Source organism: Equus przewalskii, chromosome 5, assembly GCF_037783145.1.
Source record: "Equus przewalskii isolate Varuska chromosome 5, EquPr2, whole genome shotgun sequence".
Taxonomy (NCBI): domain Eukaryota; kingdom Metazoa; phylum Chordata; class Mammalia; order Perissodactyla; family Equidae; genus Equus; species Equus przewalskii.
The window spans coordinates 75101411-75118940 of NC_091835.1; the positions used below are offsets into that span (position 1 = coordinate 75101411).

At 48.6% G+C, this 17530-nt stretch overlaps 2 protein-coding genes across 74 annotated transcripts in view; one reads left to right on the forward strand and one right to left on the reverse strand.

The window, feature by feature from the left end:
- RBMS2 (RNA binding motif single stranded interacting protein 2) overlaps positions 1-5444 on the forward strand; it is an 83971-nt gene extending 78527 nt beyond the window's left edge. For 16 of the 25 annotated variants that reach the window (XM_070621724.1, XM_070621726.1, XM_070621731.1 and 13 more), the window contains one exon: positions 760-5444. Coding sequence is in view for 4 of the 25 variants with exons in the window: in XM_070621737.1 (XP_070477838.1) it covers positions 760-762 (3 nt within the window). In the remaining 21 variants the exon portion in view is untranslated. Of the gene's footprint in view, positions 1-104 lie in introns of all 25 variants that reach the window. The other 9 variants (XM_070621733.1, XM_070621730.1, XM_070621734.1 and 6 more) reach the window with 2 other exon arrangements.
- Positions 5445-5824: 380 nt separating this feature from the next.
- BAZ2A (bromodomain adjacent to zinc finger domain 2A) overlaps positions 5825-17530 on the reverse strand; it is a 33744-nt gene continuing 22038 nt past the window's right edge. For 40 of the 49 annotated variants that reach the window (XM_070621685.1, XM_008541353.2, XM_070621679.1 and 37 more), the window contains 19 exons: positions 15752-15852; positions 15357-15422; positions 14942-15175; positions 14568-14822; positions 13962-14176; positions 13580-13654; positions 13189-13369; positions 13023-13082; positions 12680-12824; positions 11488-12158; positions 11105-11327; positions 10840-10995; positions 10576-10727; positions 10097-10386; positions 9869-10001; positions 9629-9775; positions 9003-9229; positions 8744-8887; positions 5825-8656 (listed from right to left, as the gene is read on the reverse strand). In XM_070621685.1, the coding sequence (XP_070477786.1) occupies positions 8491-8656; positions 8744-8887; positions 9003-9229; positions 9629-9775; positions 9869-10001; positions 10097-10386; positions 10576-10727; positions 10840-10995; positions 11105-11327; positions 11488-12158; positions 12680-12824; positions 13023-13082; positions 13189-13369; positions 13580-13654; positions 13962-14176; positions 14568-14822; positions 14942-15175; positions 15357-15422; positions 15752-15852 (3641 nt within the window). In that variant the 3' untranslated portion in view covers positions 5825-8490. The remainder of the gene's footprint in view (positions 8657-8743; positions 8888-9002; positions 9230-9628; positions 9776-9868; positions 10002-10096; positions 10387-10575; positions 10728-10839; positions 10996-11104; positions 11328-11487; positions 12159-12679; positions 12825-13022; positions 13083-13188; positions 13370-13579; positions 13655-13961; positions 14177-14567; positions 14823-14941; positions 15176-15356; positions 15423-15751; positions 15853-17530) is intronic. The other 9 variants (XM_070621700.1, XM_008541346.2, XM_070621691.1 and 6 more) reach the window with 1 other exon arrangement.

The following is a 17530-nucleotide window of genomic DNA, read 5'->3' on the forward strand; positions in this document are numbered from 1 at the left end:
GAACCACATGCTGAAGGGTGGGGTGTGCTGAGCAGCCCGAAGTCAGACATGTTCTCCTATTTGTCATCCCCCTCCCTACCCTCTCTGGTTTATGCCTCCTTTAGGATTCTCCTCCCATCTTTGTTGAATACAAATGAATTCTTGGAGATGCTGATGCTCCCAGACTCCAGAGGGCTAACCAGGAATGCAGACCACCTGTGGGTCCTGCTAAGAACCAACACTTGGCCATCGTTTTTCACAGGCCTGGGCCTAGAGAAAGAAATCTCTGCACTCTGGCCCTCTGCCAGTCCTCCATTACTGACCGAGCTGGGGGGAACCGTCACTTCCTATGTGTGCTACCTTCAAGGATACCAAAAACACCTTTTTCCTTCTTTTGAAAAGAAAGTTTTATGTTTTGTTTTTAACCGCAATATATACGGCAAAGAGATAGGATGCCTGGAGCTTCTTCTTATCATTATGAAAAACAGTTTTTAATGTGTTGGACTTATTTGAGGAGGCTTTAAAAAAGTTGTTATTATTTCTTCTCTTAAACAAAAAAGAAAAAGAAAGGTGTGGTGCTAGAATACTTATGAAGGGGTCCTCCTGTGGGCCCTTCTTACTAATTTAGTTATGGACCTTTTTGGTGTGTGTGTAAGAAAATATGCAGACTTTTAATATTTTGTTTTATAAAGCACTTGGGTCACACATCCCGTCTCTTCTTCACACATTTTATGCCTTCTTTCTCTCATCCTCATTGTTCTTTTTCTCTTTTCCATACAGTAGAGCCTGCATACTTCGCCTTTTTACAATTTTTAATTTTGTGAAATATTTTTGGAATGAAATTTCATATGGAATTTTTCAAGACTGGGCAAGGAACAGGTAGAACATGAAGCAGGCAATGGAAGTGGCTTTTCCTCCCTCTGCCCTGCCACATCCTGGGAGAAAAGACTAGACTTTACCTTCAGAAAGCAGAGATGTGACCGAGGCTCATTAAAGAGACAATCCCACAGCCTTTGGAAGCCATCGTTGAGCCAAAATTGGATGAAGACTAGGTCTTCCCTGGCAAGTTCCAGAAGGATGGACTTACGACTTCTGACTAATTCTTCTCACTGCCGAGGCCAACGCACTCTGAGGGAGTCTTCTCCCGCTACAGCTTTTCAGGACTACTTGCTTTCCTGCCTCCTGGAAGACCTTCTTTTCTGCCCTGGGTCTCAGGCCCCTCTCTTCCTTATCTCACATCACTGTACTCAGAGCCTTTCCAGTTGTGGCCTGGTTGAACCCCCTGAGGCTCCTTCCACTGTGGAAGGCCAGCTGCTTCCCCTCTAGACAGTGGTTCTCAAGGAGGTGGTTTTGTCCCCTAGAGGCCGTTGGCAATCCCTGGAGACATTTTTGATTGTCATGCCTGGTAGTGGGGGCTGTGTGCTACTGGCATCTAGTGGCTAGAGACCAGGGATGCTGCTAAACATCCTACAGCACACAGGACAGCCCCACCTCCCCCAACAAAGAACTATCCTGTTCAAAATGTCAGTAGCACCAGGGTGGAAAAACCTTGGTGTAGACGGTGTTGCCCCTAACTCCTGTACTAGAGCACTTGGTGAGTTCCCAGCTCAACCCTGGACCGCAGTGCCTTTTGACACTCATGCAACTGGACAGGCACAGAACTGAGGTCCTTGAATTTTCCTCAGGCTTTGACCTTTGACACTTCTGCGTACATCAAGAGCTAGCTGTTCTTGAAAGGCTTGTGCTGTTGTGTGCATGCCACATGCATACACACATTCAGAGGGATTGAGGGGGCACTGTCCCCTGTGTGCAGTGCCGGGGTGGGAAAGGACAAGGCTCTCTGTAAATGTCCAGAGCAACCTGCCCTGCCTGGTATGTTTGGGCCCCTTTTCCAGGGAACCAGGACATCAAAAATATCCTTCTTGTGGAAGGACAACAGGGAGCTAGGATAGAAAAGGGCAGTAAATCCCATCTCATTATTTACAAGGTCAGGGGTCCTTTAAAGAAGTCCCCATTTTGCTGTTCACCTGCATCTCCTTCTGCAAGACCTGACTCTTTGTACATGGAGACACATAGGAGAGAGCCTTTGCCCATTTTCCAGAAAATAAGATCCTACACCTCTCTTCTCCCAAGTCACTCCCGCATGCACTGAATGGAGAGTTCTGCTCCCCTTTGCTGAAATTCACGGTCAGGTGCCTTTCCACTAGACAGTCAGACAGAAAGCCAGATGCTGGAGAATGGAGAAACAGGTGTTCATTAGGCTGGCTGTAGGGAGAGGAAGGAGATGATATTGGGGGGAAAAAAGCTGTACAGAGAGCTTGGGCCCAGCTTTCCCTCCCCTCCTACCCATCCCAGAATTGAGACTCTCAATGCTGTCTACCCCTAGACTGTCCTTTGTAATCCTAGGGGTAAGGGAGTGGGGGACAATGGGTAGCATATTAAGTGTAAAGGACAAAATTGCCACTATTAATTTTCTCATGGGTGCTTCCAACCTCAGGAAGGGCTTATCTAATTAAAACAGCTCCAAGCTCAGTAACCTTCTAGAAGGGTTTGGCTGGGTAGGTAGCTCTTATTTCTGAGTCTCCAGCCCTTAGTCAAGGAAAGTACACCATAGATTTCTTGTCAGTGGCCTTGAAGAAAAAGAGAAAAATCTAGAATCCTGTTCATTTGATTGATAGTTTGAGGAGCCTTGCACTGCTAGGAGGTTTGGTGCAGTGGGGACCTTTCACGGGTGGAAACTGTTGTTAATGTCACTGCTGCCCCTTTTCTGCCTCCCAGAACTCCTGATTCTGCTTTTTCTGTATTTTAAAAAAATGTTCAAATGGCCATGATTTTGCTTCATTTTGTTTTAAATTCTGAAGTTACCTTTTGTGTATGTTCTCCTCATGTGAATCTACCTAATGGAGTCTGTCAGTGAGTGTTTGTGGATCAAGCAGGTTTGGGCCTGGGAAGCGATGGGGAGCTAAAGCTTTCTTTGTAGTGGTTAATGGCACTGTGGAATTTCTTCTTCGTGTTTGTGGGTTATACTCTTATTTTTTCCTGAGTAGTTATTTCATTTCTAACAGTTAGTTCATAACATGGGTGAGAGATGGGAGAATGCAGAGAGAAGGAATCAGGGGTGCTTTCTCTCGTGAAATAGCCCAGTGGTGGCAGTGGTGTCACGGGAATTGTAGGACAGCCTTCAAGTTCACAGCCTCGGCCTGGGCTCTTGAACCCTCTGCCCAATGTTTTCTGAATCCTGTCTTCATGGAGCCCAGATCAGACTCTCTGTGCACTTCACATCTTACCCCTACTCATAATATTCTTCTAAAATTTTTTTTTAAAGATTTTATTTTTTTCCTTTTTCTCCCCAAAGCCCCCCAGTACATAGTTGTGTATTCTTCGTTGTGGGTCCTTATAGATGCGGCATGTGGGATGCCGCCTCAGCGTGGTTTGATGAGCAGTGCCATGTCCGTGCCCAGGATTTGAACCAACAAAACACTGGGCTGCCTGCAGCGGAGCGCGCGAACTTAACCACTCGGCCACGGGGCCAGCCCCTAAAATATTTTATAGTACTTTGTGTTTTTCTGTTTTCAGTTAGATAGAACATGGCAGCATCCCCTCCTCAGATGATATAATCCTTTACTAGGCTCAGAGCCTGCCTGTGCCATCTCGTGCCAGTGTTATTACTGCTCCACTCATCTCAGATGATACTGAGACCCCAGCTGATTAGACTTTTTGGAGGAGGGTGTGACAGAGCTTAGTGAGGGAAGATGTGGGAATGATGATGGGGAGAGATGTTATTTTTAACCAAAGAATTTGAAGAGCTGCCCAGACTAGGCAGCCTTGTAGCTCTGAAGAGGTAACAGCCCTTGTCAGTAATAGGTCGGTAAAAGGACATTACTTGCACTTAGGGTGAAGACTAGACTTTGCTGCTCTACCAACCATCCCTGAGTTGGGCCACCTCAGCCCTATTCCAGTCCTCTTCCTTGCCTTAGTGATCAGTGAGCTTTCACCCCTTGGTGCCCACCATGCTCACTCCCTGCTGCTTCAGCATCACCCCTTTGGGGGCCTACATGTGGGTTGTTACTTTGCACCACAAAGGTGCTGAGAGAGGCCATGCTGGAATGGAGTGTTGCAGGGATCCCCGACAGTGGACTCCGGTCATCTGGAAATACCCACCATTGCTGCTCTCTTCTGCACTTGTCCCACCTTGTGGGAGGGCAGCAGCACTGCACTCATAAGGGGCTCCTTTGACTTTCTTAACCAAGGGCAATAAACTTGGGTTGGTGATCAGGTCTAAGGTTGTCCCTGGGCCCTGCTTAGACCAGCTTTAGAGAAGAGGGTGGGTGTTATGAAAGCAGGTCTCTAAGGACCGACCAGGTGTTACATCTTGTGCCTTGTCGCACTGATTCTTCCCGATCCCATCCTAAACCAACTACTCCATTTCTGTTTTCCCCAAATTTTAGGTCCTTCCATGCAATTAGCAGATCTCTCATATTTACTCAGCTTTCGCCCCTTTTTGTAGGAGAGTCTTCCTTCAGCAGCTGAGCAGCCTGTGAGCTCTATCACCCTTCTGATCTTTGCTGAGTTTCGCTGGACTGCCTTAGGGTGGTCCCCACAGGACTGTAGTAATGAGAAAGCTAGGCCCCCTTTTACCACTGCCCTTTCCCCTGACATACCCACTTGTGTTCTGAATAAACCTTCATTCTCCAGGCACATCCCAGAACGTCCTTGTCCTTGTTACAGATCTACCTCAATTTCACAATCCAACAAGGACACACGCACTTGGTTTACAACTTTCCTTTACTCTCTCCTTCTCTTCGCGAGGGTTAGGAAGCTGGAGGCTAGACAGGGCTTGTGATCAAATGCAAAAACTCTTGGTTACTTCTACTTCTACGATGTCGTCTTTGGGATTATTCGCTCATGAATCACCCTAGCATAGTGTGAACTCTCCAGTTAGGTCTTGCTGTGATAGGCCAGGGGGTGGGCTGTGTAATGACTGCCTAGGATATTAACTAATGCTTGGGAGCCACCCCCAGGAACACCAGCATTGGAGCAGAGCTCAGAACTTAAGAGGGTAAGAGTGGGCCGGTGGCTGCCATATAGCTGAGAAGTTAGGCATGCGCCAAAGGGAGTTTGTGATTTTCCTAGGGCTCAAAGCAGATGGTCATTCTCTACCTTATTGCAGTTAGTTTAGAGGGTTCACCAGAACCTAACTTCCAGCCTGGAGGGTGGTAAGTAAAGAAAGTCCTCGCCCCGTTGCTGGTGTCCCTATCCCCTGACACCCACCTTGTTTGGGGAGTGAGTGCTCTTGCAGGCACTTACCACCCTGGACAGGAATTACGTTTAATTTATACTCAAACACACTTTGTACATTTCCTTTATCCAGAAAAAGTTTATATTCTGTACTCTTTCCTACAGCTTGGTAGAGCTTTGTTTTGTCTTATTTCAACTTTTGTTTTGAAATAAAACCCAACAGTCTACCTCCTGGTTTCTTATCCATGGGTGGAAGCTGGGACGCCGGTGATGGGCCCATATTTGGTACTCCGACAACACAGGTGGCAGCGTAGGAAGCCAAGGCCATGTCTCACAAGGCAGGAACTGGGTACATGGAATCCCACTTAGCACCAGCACCTTGGCCAGGAGCACTAAGACCCTATTCCATCCACATGAGCAGAAATTCTGCTTTTGATGCTGCTTGCACAGGAAAGGCCACGCTTGGAGACTGAGGGATAAACCTTGGAAGTTTAGAGGCACACTGCTCCCGTGCCTGCTGTCTCCTCCACCAATCGGTCATACTCACTAACACCTTCCCCTTGCAATGCGACAACCTATGTTGAAGGGAAGAGAAATACACAGAGTCTTTTGAATCTCTATCAAATGTGGTTTTTATTCAACTGACAAGCACTTTTCTACAGCTGCACTTGTGGAACATCACATGGCAAAAACAGGAGTTTTTTTCTCTAGACTTTTTTTTTCCTTTTTTTTTAACCTTATTAAAAATGAGATTGGTCCTAAAAATATAGAAAGAAATAAATTTAAATTCACAAAAAACTGTACATTATCAAAAAGTCACTAAAACACCACATTTGGTTATATAAAAAGTCAAGTCCCTTTTGTTGTAAAAGGAACACGGAAACTTGTTGGTGTTGATGGTGTGGTTTCTTCCTGTTACCAGACTGATAGGGAGAGGGGAAATCAAGGGGCAGGGGGTGGGTTTTATTATTTTTTTTAACCTGCCTTCCCTACCAAATACTCTTTATTTGTCAAGAAGAGAAAATCCACCTAGCTCAAGGGGCAGTGAACATGAGGAAAGAAAAGTGAGAAATGGCCCCTTTAATCATGCCCTACCCCCACCCCCCGCCAGCCCCCACTCCTTCAAACTGAGGCTAGGACTCCACCCCACCTTGAGTGCCTGGTCCCTAGGGAAGAGATGGAGCTGGGAGAGGAACACAAAGCAGGAACAGTTGAGATTTCACTCCCCCGTCCACCTCGCCTCCAACAATAAAATTAATCTGGTTCATTTTATACCAGGGGAAAACTGCCATGGGGAAAAAGAAGAGCCCCCAACTCTAACAGTTCCAAACGTTTGACTAACACAAAGTTTGTTACAGCGCAGTTATTTAGATAAAATATAAATATTTATGCATAATATAAAGTCAATTCAAATATTCTTCAATCCACCTCTTATTTAAAAGCAAAAAAAAAAAATCTCAAATAAAATTAAAAGTTTTGAGGTTTATCTGACAGAAAAGGCGACTTTAGAAATAGGCTATGGGGGAGAAGGGCATAAAGGAACAAGGGGGCTGCCCCAGGACCTCCACTGCCCCCACCCCTTCAGTGGCCAGTCAGTGCTGCCGGAAGTACGAGGAATGCTCCACCTCACCTGGCAACCCCCTCCTCCTCCACCAATGGAACATTTCTTGGATGCCCCAGCTTCCGCTTGGGCCAGCCAGCAGCCACCTCCCCAGTGCAAGTACCCGTAATCTCTGATGGGAGGGGCTCTGCTGAGCAGGAAAGCAGGGGGCCAGGGGCCCATGGCTGTAGCTGGGAGTTAGCAGCTTTCCTCTCACATGTTGGGGCTTAACTTGGGCATAGTCACAGAGAGGGCAGAGGAGGACACAGAACCCCTCCTCCCTACTCTTGTGCTCCGGGGTCTCTGCTGCCGGGGAAGGGGTCCTGGGGTATGACGAAGATAAGGGAAGGAAAGCACAACTAAACCCACAGAAGCTCATGGGATTAGGAAAAGATCCAGTTCTACCCCTCTCCCTGCAAAAGCTTAGACTCAAAGCCACTGAAAGGAGAGGGAGTTCCTGCTGAAAAGATTGCACAGTTTGAAGAGGCTGGAACAGAAATGACTGGGAGAGAGAGGAGAGAGACAGCCTTGTACCCAGAAAAACTGTTCCTGTGGTTTCCCAAAGACAAATGATGGTTTGGAACAACAGGAAAGGTAGGAATAAAAACAGACACTTGGCGAAACTGAATGGATGCCATCAAACACAGGGGCACAATCACAGCATCCTCTCTCTCTCACACACACACACACACAGACATACACACACACACCTCTCTCTCTCTCTCTCTCTGAGGCCAGTCAATTGCTACCTGGCCTCTATCTTGGGGTGTGCCCAAGCTCAGCAGTAGTTGTCCCTGAGGAGTTCCCAAGAGGGAGGTTTGGGTAAGAGGTGGGGAAGGAGGCGGGAAGGCCCAGGGTGCCTCCCTGCACTCTCCCCAGCTACTGAGTTTCAGAAAAGGCTAGAAACTCAGCATGTGAGGAGTATCCAACACTATAGAGGGGATAGCTATTGGCAGGAAGATGAGGACAGAGAGAAAGACAGGGACCTCTGAACTTTTTTTTTCCTTTGAAGGGAAAAAAAGATTTTGGGGAAATGGATGGAGGAACCCGTACACGATAGTTTTACATTATTGGATGAGAGAAAATCTGAAAGAGGGAGAGGAGGGAAAAGGAAAAATCGAGAGAGAGAAAGTGAGAAGCAGGGGAGGGGCTGAACATGGAAGCAGCATGTTCAGGGCCCGGTGTCCGGCTCGACACACTTGGGAGTTAAGTCCACTTTACTGGCCGTCACTGCGGGTCCACACACAGTACAGAGTGTTTCTCGGTTTCACACATTCACTAGAACTATTGCTATTGTTAAATAGCCCCAGAATGCCGGGGCACGTACAGGGAAGGAGAAGAAGCTGGGAGGAGGAAGTAGGGACCTCTTTCCTCCTCCTCATTTTTAATTAGGAAATAAAACAGAAAGGAAAAATTATTTTTTTCTTTCTTTTTTTGGCTTTCAGTCCAGAAGGACCTCATCTCTGCCCCTCTTATTTGAGGAGCGAGAGGAGGAAGGGAGAAAGGGGTGTCGGGGTAAGAGGATATAAGTGCTGCCATGGGTAGGGTCAAAAATCAGGGTTATATCTGACTTGAGTCTGAACCCAGGGCAGCATCAGCAGGTGAGAATGGCAGGGTTTTTTGTTTGGAGGGCAGAAGGAGATGCCACAAGGTGACTCCCCACCTCCCATGTCTCATAGATTGGCCTGTTTTCCCTGATAAAACTCCTCCCAGCGGCTCTCGAAGAAGCGGCGCATGATGTGCCCAGCCTTGCCCACTTCAGAGTCATCCTCGTTGAAGGTCTGGCAGTTGTCAAAGACCAGGAGTGCGTCAGCCGCAAACTCCTCTGAGCTGGTGTACCTGGGCAGGGGTGGAGGCAGAGCTGTGAGCTGGGCAGGAGTTACAGCAGTGGCACAGGAGCTGAGTGAGTTGCTGATGTCTACTTACCCTCCCCGGAGCAGCCGCTCCCGCATGGTGGAAAAATCCATAGGGTTTTTGATGATGCGCCGGTACCCACTCACCAAACGTGGGTTCACAGGCTCCAGGAAGGGCCAGGCTGCATCATGGGACTCCATCTCCATCAAGATAATCCTATCATTAAAGGGACAGTGATGGCTGTATCTCAGGAAGCAGACACACTTACCTCTCCCAGCCCTTTACTCTGGCAAAGATAGAGCCAGTTGCCCCCAGAATTCACTCCACTCACTCGCAAAATGTGAGATCACTGTGGTGGTTCCGCATGGAGAGTCGCCGCCGCTTCGAGGGGGACAGCCCTTCTTCGGAGTACCGAGGCACTGCTGGGCTTTCTCGGCCCCTTGACAGTACCCGGCGTCGGCGGCCATCACCCTCTGGGAAGTTCAGCACATAACTACTTTTCCGCTTCTGGCCTCGTTTTGGGAAACGAGGCTTCTGAGTGAATTCTCCCTCTACCTGCTAGGGATAGAAAAAAGATGAGATCACCAACAGCTGCAGATATACTCTGCCTAGCCTCCACTTCATTACAATCCCTACTTGTCTAAGTGTGATTGAGACTTCAGAATACTTTCATGCATAAGCCAGCATGTGAATTTATTTACATAACCCTATAAGATAGGTAAAAGAAAGAATATGATCATTTTATGGAGGAAAGCAAGTGAGGCCAGAGAAGTTAAGCAACTTGTCCAAAGAAAGACCAGAACCAAGGTGTCCCCCAGCACCTAGTCTGGAGCTCTTTCCAAGGAGAGACTGAAAGCATGATAAGAAGTGAGATGTGCAGGACTGGTGGTCAATGGGATGAGAAAGAAAATATCTGACTTCTGCTCAGGAGTGGGAATGAGAGAGCAAAAGCCTTACCTGGGCCAAACAGACAGCACAGAACCAGTCTCCTTCTGGGACAGCCTCCATCTTGGGCCGATGGCAGTAAATGTGGCAGCCACGGTCACATCCATCACAAAGCAGAAGAAACTCATCGTTGTCACCCTTCCGGCAGACTAGACAGGTCTAGACCAAGGTTTGAGGAGGCAGGGTGAGCCCTCAAGCCTCCACCTGCCAGTGACCCCGCCCACCCCGCTGGCTGGCTCCTCAGCCTCTTACCACTTTGTTGACGGACTTCTCCCAGGCAATGGACCTCTCCAGCTGGCCCAGGCACAAACACACCTGGGCTGCACTGCGGCACCGCTCGAGTGTCTGGCGCCAGGCCCGAATGCGAGGGGTGATCTCATATGATCTGGAGGGAGAAAGCAGTGATCTCTGGATAAGAAGTAGGATCCATTAAACTTACCCCTGCTCCCCAAGACCAAGGATGCAGAGGGAGCTACTCACATCTCTGTAGTGGCGCACTGCGGGGCACTACTGGGGGAGCTGAGCAGGGCCTTCTCCAGCACAACCTCGTGAGCTGGCCAGAGGGGCTCCCGTAGATACCGTCGCTCCACATTCTGCTCCAGGGCAGCCAGTCGCATCACAGCCAGGTCCAGAGGGTTGGTAGTTTTACGCACGGGTGCCAGACCTTCCCTGCCTCGACCTCTCCAGGTGATGTCCTCCTGGGAGTCGGGCAGATGCTCACAGTAGGCCAAGTCTTCACGAGTAGAGTCTGGGCTAGGACATGTCCAGCCCTGCAGGTGGGAGAGAAGAATAAAATTCTTCATTGTAAAGGAAGAAAATTAAGCATAGAAAAAATGTGACCTACTTAGGGTCACAGGAGATCACTTGTCAAGTGGGGACCCAGGGTTTTTCCTAATAGGGTACAAGAGATTAACACCCTTCCCTCAACAACCCCCTACCCAGTGCCAGCCCCAGTGTACCCGAATCTGCAGATCAGACAGGATAACCCGCTGTTCCAGCTCCTCTACCCACTGAAGCACAGCCAGGTCTGTCTCATATGTCTTCTCTTTGGGAGACCAGCTTAAAATCCCTTCTTGAAAGGGAGGTAGCTGACTGGGCTCAAAAATGGGGTCTGAGAAGACAGAAGGCAGAGGGGAAAGGCGCATGAGGCTGTTGTCCACAGCAGCAACTTGACATGTACCCTAGGCTCTTCAGCTCAGGCTGCATCACGGTATCTATCTTACCAGTTGAGGGCCGAAGGCAGACTTCCTGTAAGAAGTCCCTGTGCTTGTTTAGGTGTTTGTGAAGTGCCTTCTCCCGGATGCCTCGGGGGTGCAGGGCCTTGAGTGTGGCATCCAATGTCTCAGGATCTTGGATCCACCACCAGCCTGAGCACATCTCTGTGAACAGTTTATGTGTGTGGGGTGGGGAGCAGGGACCAGCTACGAATCACACAGCCCACATCTGATGCCACCCCTGCCCATACCCCATCTACCAAAGGTCACTCACCAGCAGGGACAGGCTGGGCTGTCAGCTGGGTTAGGTAACGCTGCTCCATCTGTTTGAAGAACTTACTGGGGGGTCTCCCTCTCCGTTTTGGCTGTCGCAGCCCTGCGGGACTTTGTGGTGTTTCTCCAGGGTCTCCTGCTCGCCTCTTAGGGGCCACCCCAGGCAAAGGGGTGGAAAAGAGCTGCACTGGAGAACAGGGGTTGGCAGCACTGGGTCTGTTCGCCTGTGAATCAGATGAAACATAAGGGGCTGAGGGTGTTTTCAGATTTACAGGACCCTAATGGCCCCATCCTTTCTCCCAACTTCAGTAACAGCCCACAGCCAGGCAATGGAGCCTGTGGGAAGATGAAATCAGGTGCATACTATTTGTTCTGGCTACTTACTGGCTTGGAGGAGGCAGGTAGCTGGAGGGAGGGAGTAGGCTGGTCCTCAGAAACTGCAGGGGGTGGCGTAGGGGCAGCGTTGCAGGGTATCTGAGCTGAGAAGTTAAACCAGGGAGCTTGAGAATCAGGGCTGGATTCCGCCTCATCAGGCTCTGGCTCCTCTAGGGGCTGTGATGGGGTCGAGTCCAGTTTTCCAGGGCTGCTATCAGGAGTGAGGACTGAGCTGCTCAACAGGGAGCCATGGCTCTGAGTCTGGCTTAGCCAAGACAGGAAGGCTGACTGGCTGAGGTCATGCTGGCTCTGACCCAGAGACAAAGGGGAGCCTTCTGGCTCCAGGAACCCATTATGGGACTGAGGATGGGACTGAAGCTGGGGCTGGGGCTGGGGCTGAGGCTGGGCATGAGCCTGAAGCTGAGGATGGGGCTGAGTCTCAGGCTGAAGCTGGGCTTGGGGCTGTTCTGACTCCTGACCCCTAAAAGGGGATTTAAGGTGCCTAGGATGCATAGACCCAGGCTTAGTTTTTCGAGGTCGGCCTCGGGCCCGGGCAGGAGAACTGGTGGAGGTGCTGGAGCCAGCTAATTCCCTCTTCAGAGAGAAGGGAGCTGGGCTGGGTGCTGTATGGCCTGCTACTTTCAAGGAGTCAGTTTCCTGCTTTATCACATCCTCAGGAACTGTAAAGAGAAGTGAAGAACTTAAGACACACACTGATATATAAGGAGAAAGAAAGAAAGTATATAAACTATAGGATATAAGCTTTCTTTTTCTCTTGAACTTAATTCCCCCCTTTTCGAGATTCCACTGGGAACAGCTTACATGCCAATGAACACAGTATCTGGGGAAACTGTTCTCCCAAGTAATCAGCAGCAGCATAATCATGAATCAGCATTTATTGCAAACCAACTATATCTTAAGCACTATTCTAAGAGCATTAATTTATTTTAATTCTCTCAGTAGCCCTGCTATGGAAGCATCCATACTATTATCATCTCTGTTTTACAGAGGAAGACACTGAAGCATATGGCTGGTGAACGGAGAGCAGGTGGGCAGGCAGTCTGCTTCAGGGCCTGTGCTCTTCACTATGCTATACTGATTCTCAGAAAATGAAAGAAGCCCAAGACAACTAGGCAGAGGAAAAGGAATTGTCTAACTTTTGTTAGACAGGACTCAATTCGGGTTCCCTCGACACACATACCTAAGCTCCCCTCTGTTCCTTCCACAAAGATACCAGCCAAATAGGGCAACACCCAGTAGCGGCGTCTGTAGCGGTCCTGACCCAAGGAGACTGCCCGAAGCATCTGGGATGAGTGAAGCAGCTTTTTGCGAAAGAAAAGCTGACGCTAGGTAGGCAGTGGAAAAGGAAGATGAATAAAAACCACATTTCCAGGGTGACAATGATGACTTCGTCCAGTACATGGAAGAAGGGCAATGGCTCTCAACTTCCCCATAAAATTGATACCATCTGGGCCCAACTTATAAGGCAATCAGTTCTCACCCAGCCCACATCTCCAGCTCCTAGGAGGTTAGAAGCACAATACCTTGCTGAGTTTTTCTATCTGGCGCTCTAGCTCTGGGATGCTAGATGCTGTGGCATCAACCTGGAGGAGAGACGAGTGGACACCGAGAGAAAGGGAATTATCAGACTCCAGGAAGAGAAATAATCTATTTTCCAACCCCCCACTTTCCGTGGTCTGGGGCTAGTACCTCTCCATCTCTTCGACCCCTACGGCCATGGACAACTGCTGTAATCTCCTCCTCTTCCTCCTCTTCCATGCCACTGGTCTCCTCCATGATCCGAGAACTGCGCCTCCGCCCCAGGCCTTCCTCTGGCCCTTGCATCTCTACCTCAGGCCGCCCAGTTCGCTTGGCCAGAGCAGTTTTCAGTCTTGAAACAGACAAAGATCAAGGGAAATGGTGGTGAGGAACGTGATACTGCCACAAAAGGAACACCTGGAATCTAAGCCATCTTGAGTGCTGGGGTAAGCTCCCAACCCCAGGAAGGGACTAAGGGCATCAAGGTCCAGGCGAAAGTCCTGACTATGCTTCACCCTTTCCCCCTTCTCTCTCTGGGCCCTTCCCTCTGTCCTGTCCCTACCTCCGGAGCCGGCCTTCAACAATCCACTTGTTTTTCCTGTAGCTGGACATACTCTCCAGAGTCTTGTCAATCTCACTGCAGGAGAATAGCGAATGGAATTTTGAAGTAGAAGTGGCAGCCCACACGAAAAAGAAGGCAGTCTCAAGGGCAAAGGGACTGCAGCTGAACAGGGGGTTTCAGCCTAGAGCCCAGATTGGATGAATGGCAGAGGCAGGCTCAGGTTCTCCAAGGGAAGGCACCAAGATTTGGTCCCAAGTCACTCCAGCATCTCCAGAGCATGGCAGTGGACAGACATCACCCAAGATTTCTGGATGGCTAAACCCCTCCCCCATCCCATTCTGACCAAGGCATACAACAAACTCCCCTGCCCCCAGCCCCTCACTTGATGATGAGGGTGGAGCCGTTGAGCTCATGCACCAGGAAGGCCAGGACAGCAGCCTTCTGTTGGGGTGGCTGGGCCTGAAAAGGCTGGGTGCGCAGGCTGTCACAGAGGGCTGGCTCCACTCCATATGCCATGAGGAAGCAGCGCAGGATCTCAGACACGTTGTCTCTTGTCAGTGGGATCTCAGATACCTTCTCCCCCAAGATCTTTAAGGACTGTTTGGAGGAGAGCACAAGGGGAGTTAAGAGAGAAAGAGGAACAACTCAAGTTGGGTGAATCTGGAACGGGAAAATATGGTAGGAGTGAACTATGGTGTGAAGATAGGAAAAGAGGAAAAGAATGAAAGCTGCTAGGACGAGGGAAGACAAAGGAAAGGAGTAAAAGAAAAGGAGTAAAATAAAGGAAAATGAACAAGTAAGCAGAGGAAGGTCAGGAAGAAACTGAAGGAAAAAATACAAGGAAAACAGAAACAGAAACTCTATCTCCCTTCACTGGTCCTGATCACTTTAGGGAGGGGCTTTCCTGTGTTTAACTTAAAGAGAAAACAAAACTGAGACAAAGCATTGGATCCCAGGCCCTCCCAACCTGCCTAGGAAAGGACCTCACCTGACAGTAGGAGGGCAAGCCAGGATCGTAGAGGGCAGCCTTCAGCAGCCGCACAAGCAGATCTTGCACCTCGCCCAAGCTGTCGCCTTGACACAGAAGTCCCTCCTGCAGGACCCCCAGGCTAGGTACATCTTTGGCAGGGTCAAAGCCCAGCACCTTGCCAAAGCTGTGCAGAAACTCCACAATGGTCAAGCAGTCTGAGAAGGCCCCACTAGGCAGGATGAGACCAGGGATGCGTGAGAAGTTGGGCAGGGGCTGTAAGGGGAAAAGTGGTAGGGGGTTCGTCAAACATACCAGAAGGCAATTCCTTTAATAGACATGTCTTCACCACTGGCCCCTCCAGGACCCAGCACCTGTTACTGTCCCCTCACTACCTGGTGGTCAGTCAGACACATATCCTCTGTGGGCTTCTTCATCTCTTCCAAGATCATCTGCTGTCTCTGCCGCTCCTCCAAGCGCCTCTGCGAGGTCAGGGTTTTATCTGCTTTACAGGCTGCCTTGGTTTTGGTCACCTCCTCCTTTTCCTTCATTTTTACCTTCTCCTTCTTCTCCCTCTTGACTTTTTCTTTCAGTTTTTCCTGCTTTGTCTTTACCTTCTCCTTCTCAGCCTACCCACCCAAGGGAGAAGAGGAACCAAGAGTGCCATCAAGATTCCAGTCACCACCCTTCCCTGGTCCCCATCCTTCCCACCTCTGAGCCCAGAAACATGACTACAAAACAAGAATGACCCACACGTCTTGCAAAATCAGTTTGGTGACTTCAAAGTTACACTTGTGTACATGCACCTACCTTGGATTTCTTCTTAGCTTCCTTCTGCTTTAAGCTCTTGGTCTCTTGTTTCCGCTTGTTTCTGGCCTGTAAACCATAAGGGAAGTCATTTCTCCTCAAACTCTGAAAGCATCTCTGCTTGGGCTAGGATTCAAAAACAGACAAGGGTGCTGGGGAGGAGAGGTGAGAGATGGGATGAGGGATTGGCAGTGGATCAATTCTCTCACCCTGGAGATGCCCACATTGTTCCTGAACAAGCCCAATTCTCTAAAATCAAGCCCCCCAAAATTCCACGTAATGAAAGTATGCTGCTACAAGGGTGGGGGGGCGGGTAGCAGATGTGAGAGAAAGAAGAAAAGACGGAGCAGGCTGTAGGAAAAGTCAACCCCCTGTGTAATCTCTCTGATGTCCCTCACCTGCCCTTGGCCAGCAGTCTGACACTCTCCCCGCTGTACCTTCTGCTTCACCTTCTTCTTGATTTTACTCATCTTTGCTTTATCCTCCTCATTCAGCGTTTCTGTGTGAGCAGAAATGAAAATGAAGAGGCAGGCAGACTGATCTCCAGCATCCAGAGCAGAACAAGCCAGTCATACAGCTGGCTTCCCAAGTAGCTCCCTGAAGAATCTACAAGTTTCTTTCTTTTTTAAAGTATACATAACAAAATATTGGGGGAAAAATGTAGGACAGGCACCTCCTCTTTGTGCTATGGGGTTAGCGTAAAGAATTCAAATGTATCTCCTTCCCAGAAGCACCAGCTCTGGAACAGACTGGACTGCTTTAGAAGGGGTCCTAGAGGCCACAGTGACAGAGTAGCCTGTAGCCTATGTCCCAGGCTATCTGACAAGGACAGCAACCCAGAGCCTGATTTTAGAACAGAGCAATGAAACAGAAAACCAAACTGCCAGGGAAAGAGGGAGGTATCCAGAGTTGGAAGCACTGACTAACCAAGAATGTGCCAGAAAGAAAGAGTCCAGATAACGGACACCTCAGTAGTATCAGATCAACACCAATACCGCTATTGCTTATGATCAGCTCCTATGTCCTGCTCCACTAAAAGACGTGAATTTCTTCCCTTTCGGAAGACTTAATACTGAAGTGTGACTGCAGCAGCAGAGTGTCTTAGAACTGACATTTCTGATATGGTAGCATCTATTCTATTCTGGCACAGAAAAGCTACCACCATCACATCTGCACAGCAATTCTCTAAGTTAGACAGATATTATCTGCAGATGAACCACTATATAGGCATAAAAGTGACTTGCTCTAGGGTCAATACAGTCAGAATCTGGCAGAGTTGGAACTCTGAATGAGTCAGAAGACTCCAAATTTTTCCAAATTCTTCATACTGTATCAGGATAAATGCAGTATTTATTGAAAAATTAGACATATCCTACCTGTCTACCCCACTAAAGAGTTCCATTTATCTTTTGGATTCAGATGTGAATTCTGAACTTCTGTGATGGTGGCAATGAGTAAAGTAAGAGTGTACAACCAAAACCAGTAAGATAAGTAAGGAGCCGAAAGATTGTAAGAAAGACATGAAAACCCTCTCCTCTAACTACATCTGGGGACTGCTCAAGACTCTACTAGTAAGAGGAACTCGAGGAAGAAACTGGTTGTTAAAGAAGTACCACAAAAGTGCTGGGACCCTAATGCTATTTTCCAGGGAGGGAGAGGTGATTCAGATTCATTCTGTTCAGATAATGTCAGTCAAGCTCCTGGGAAATCCAGGCATTATCAATTTATCCACATTTCAGATGCCTTGTAGAGCGAGCAGAATCCCAGAGTAAGAAACACCACTGTATGTATGTCACACACACACACACACACACACACACACACACACACACAAAATGGAATACTACTCAGGCATAAAAAAAAGACAAAATCATCCCATTGCAACAACATGGCTAGACCTTGAGGGTATTATGTTAATCGAAATAAGCCAGACAAAGACAAACACCATGATTTCACTCATATGTGGAAGATAAACATAGGGACAAAGAGGACAGATTAGTGGTTACCAGAGGGGAAGGGGGTAGGGGGAGGGTGAAGGGGTTAAAGGAGCACATACGTATGGTGATGGATGAAAACTAGACTATTGGTGACGAGCATGATGCAGTCTATACGGACACTGATATATAATAATGTACACCTGAAAGTACACAATGCTATAAACCAATATGACCTCAATA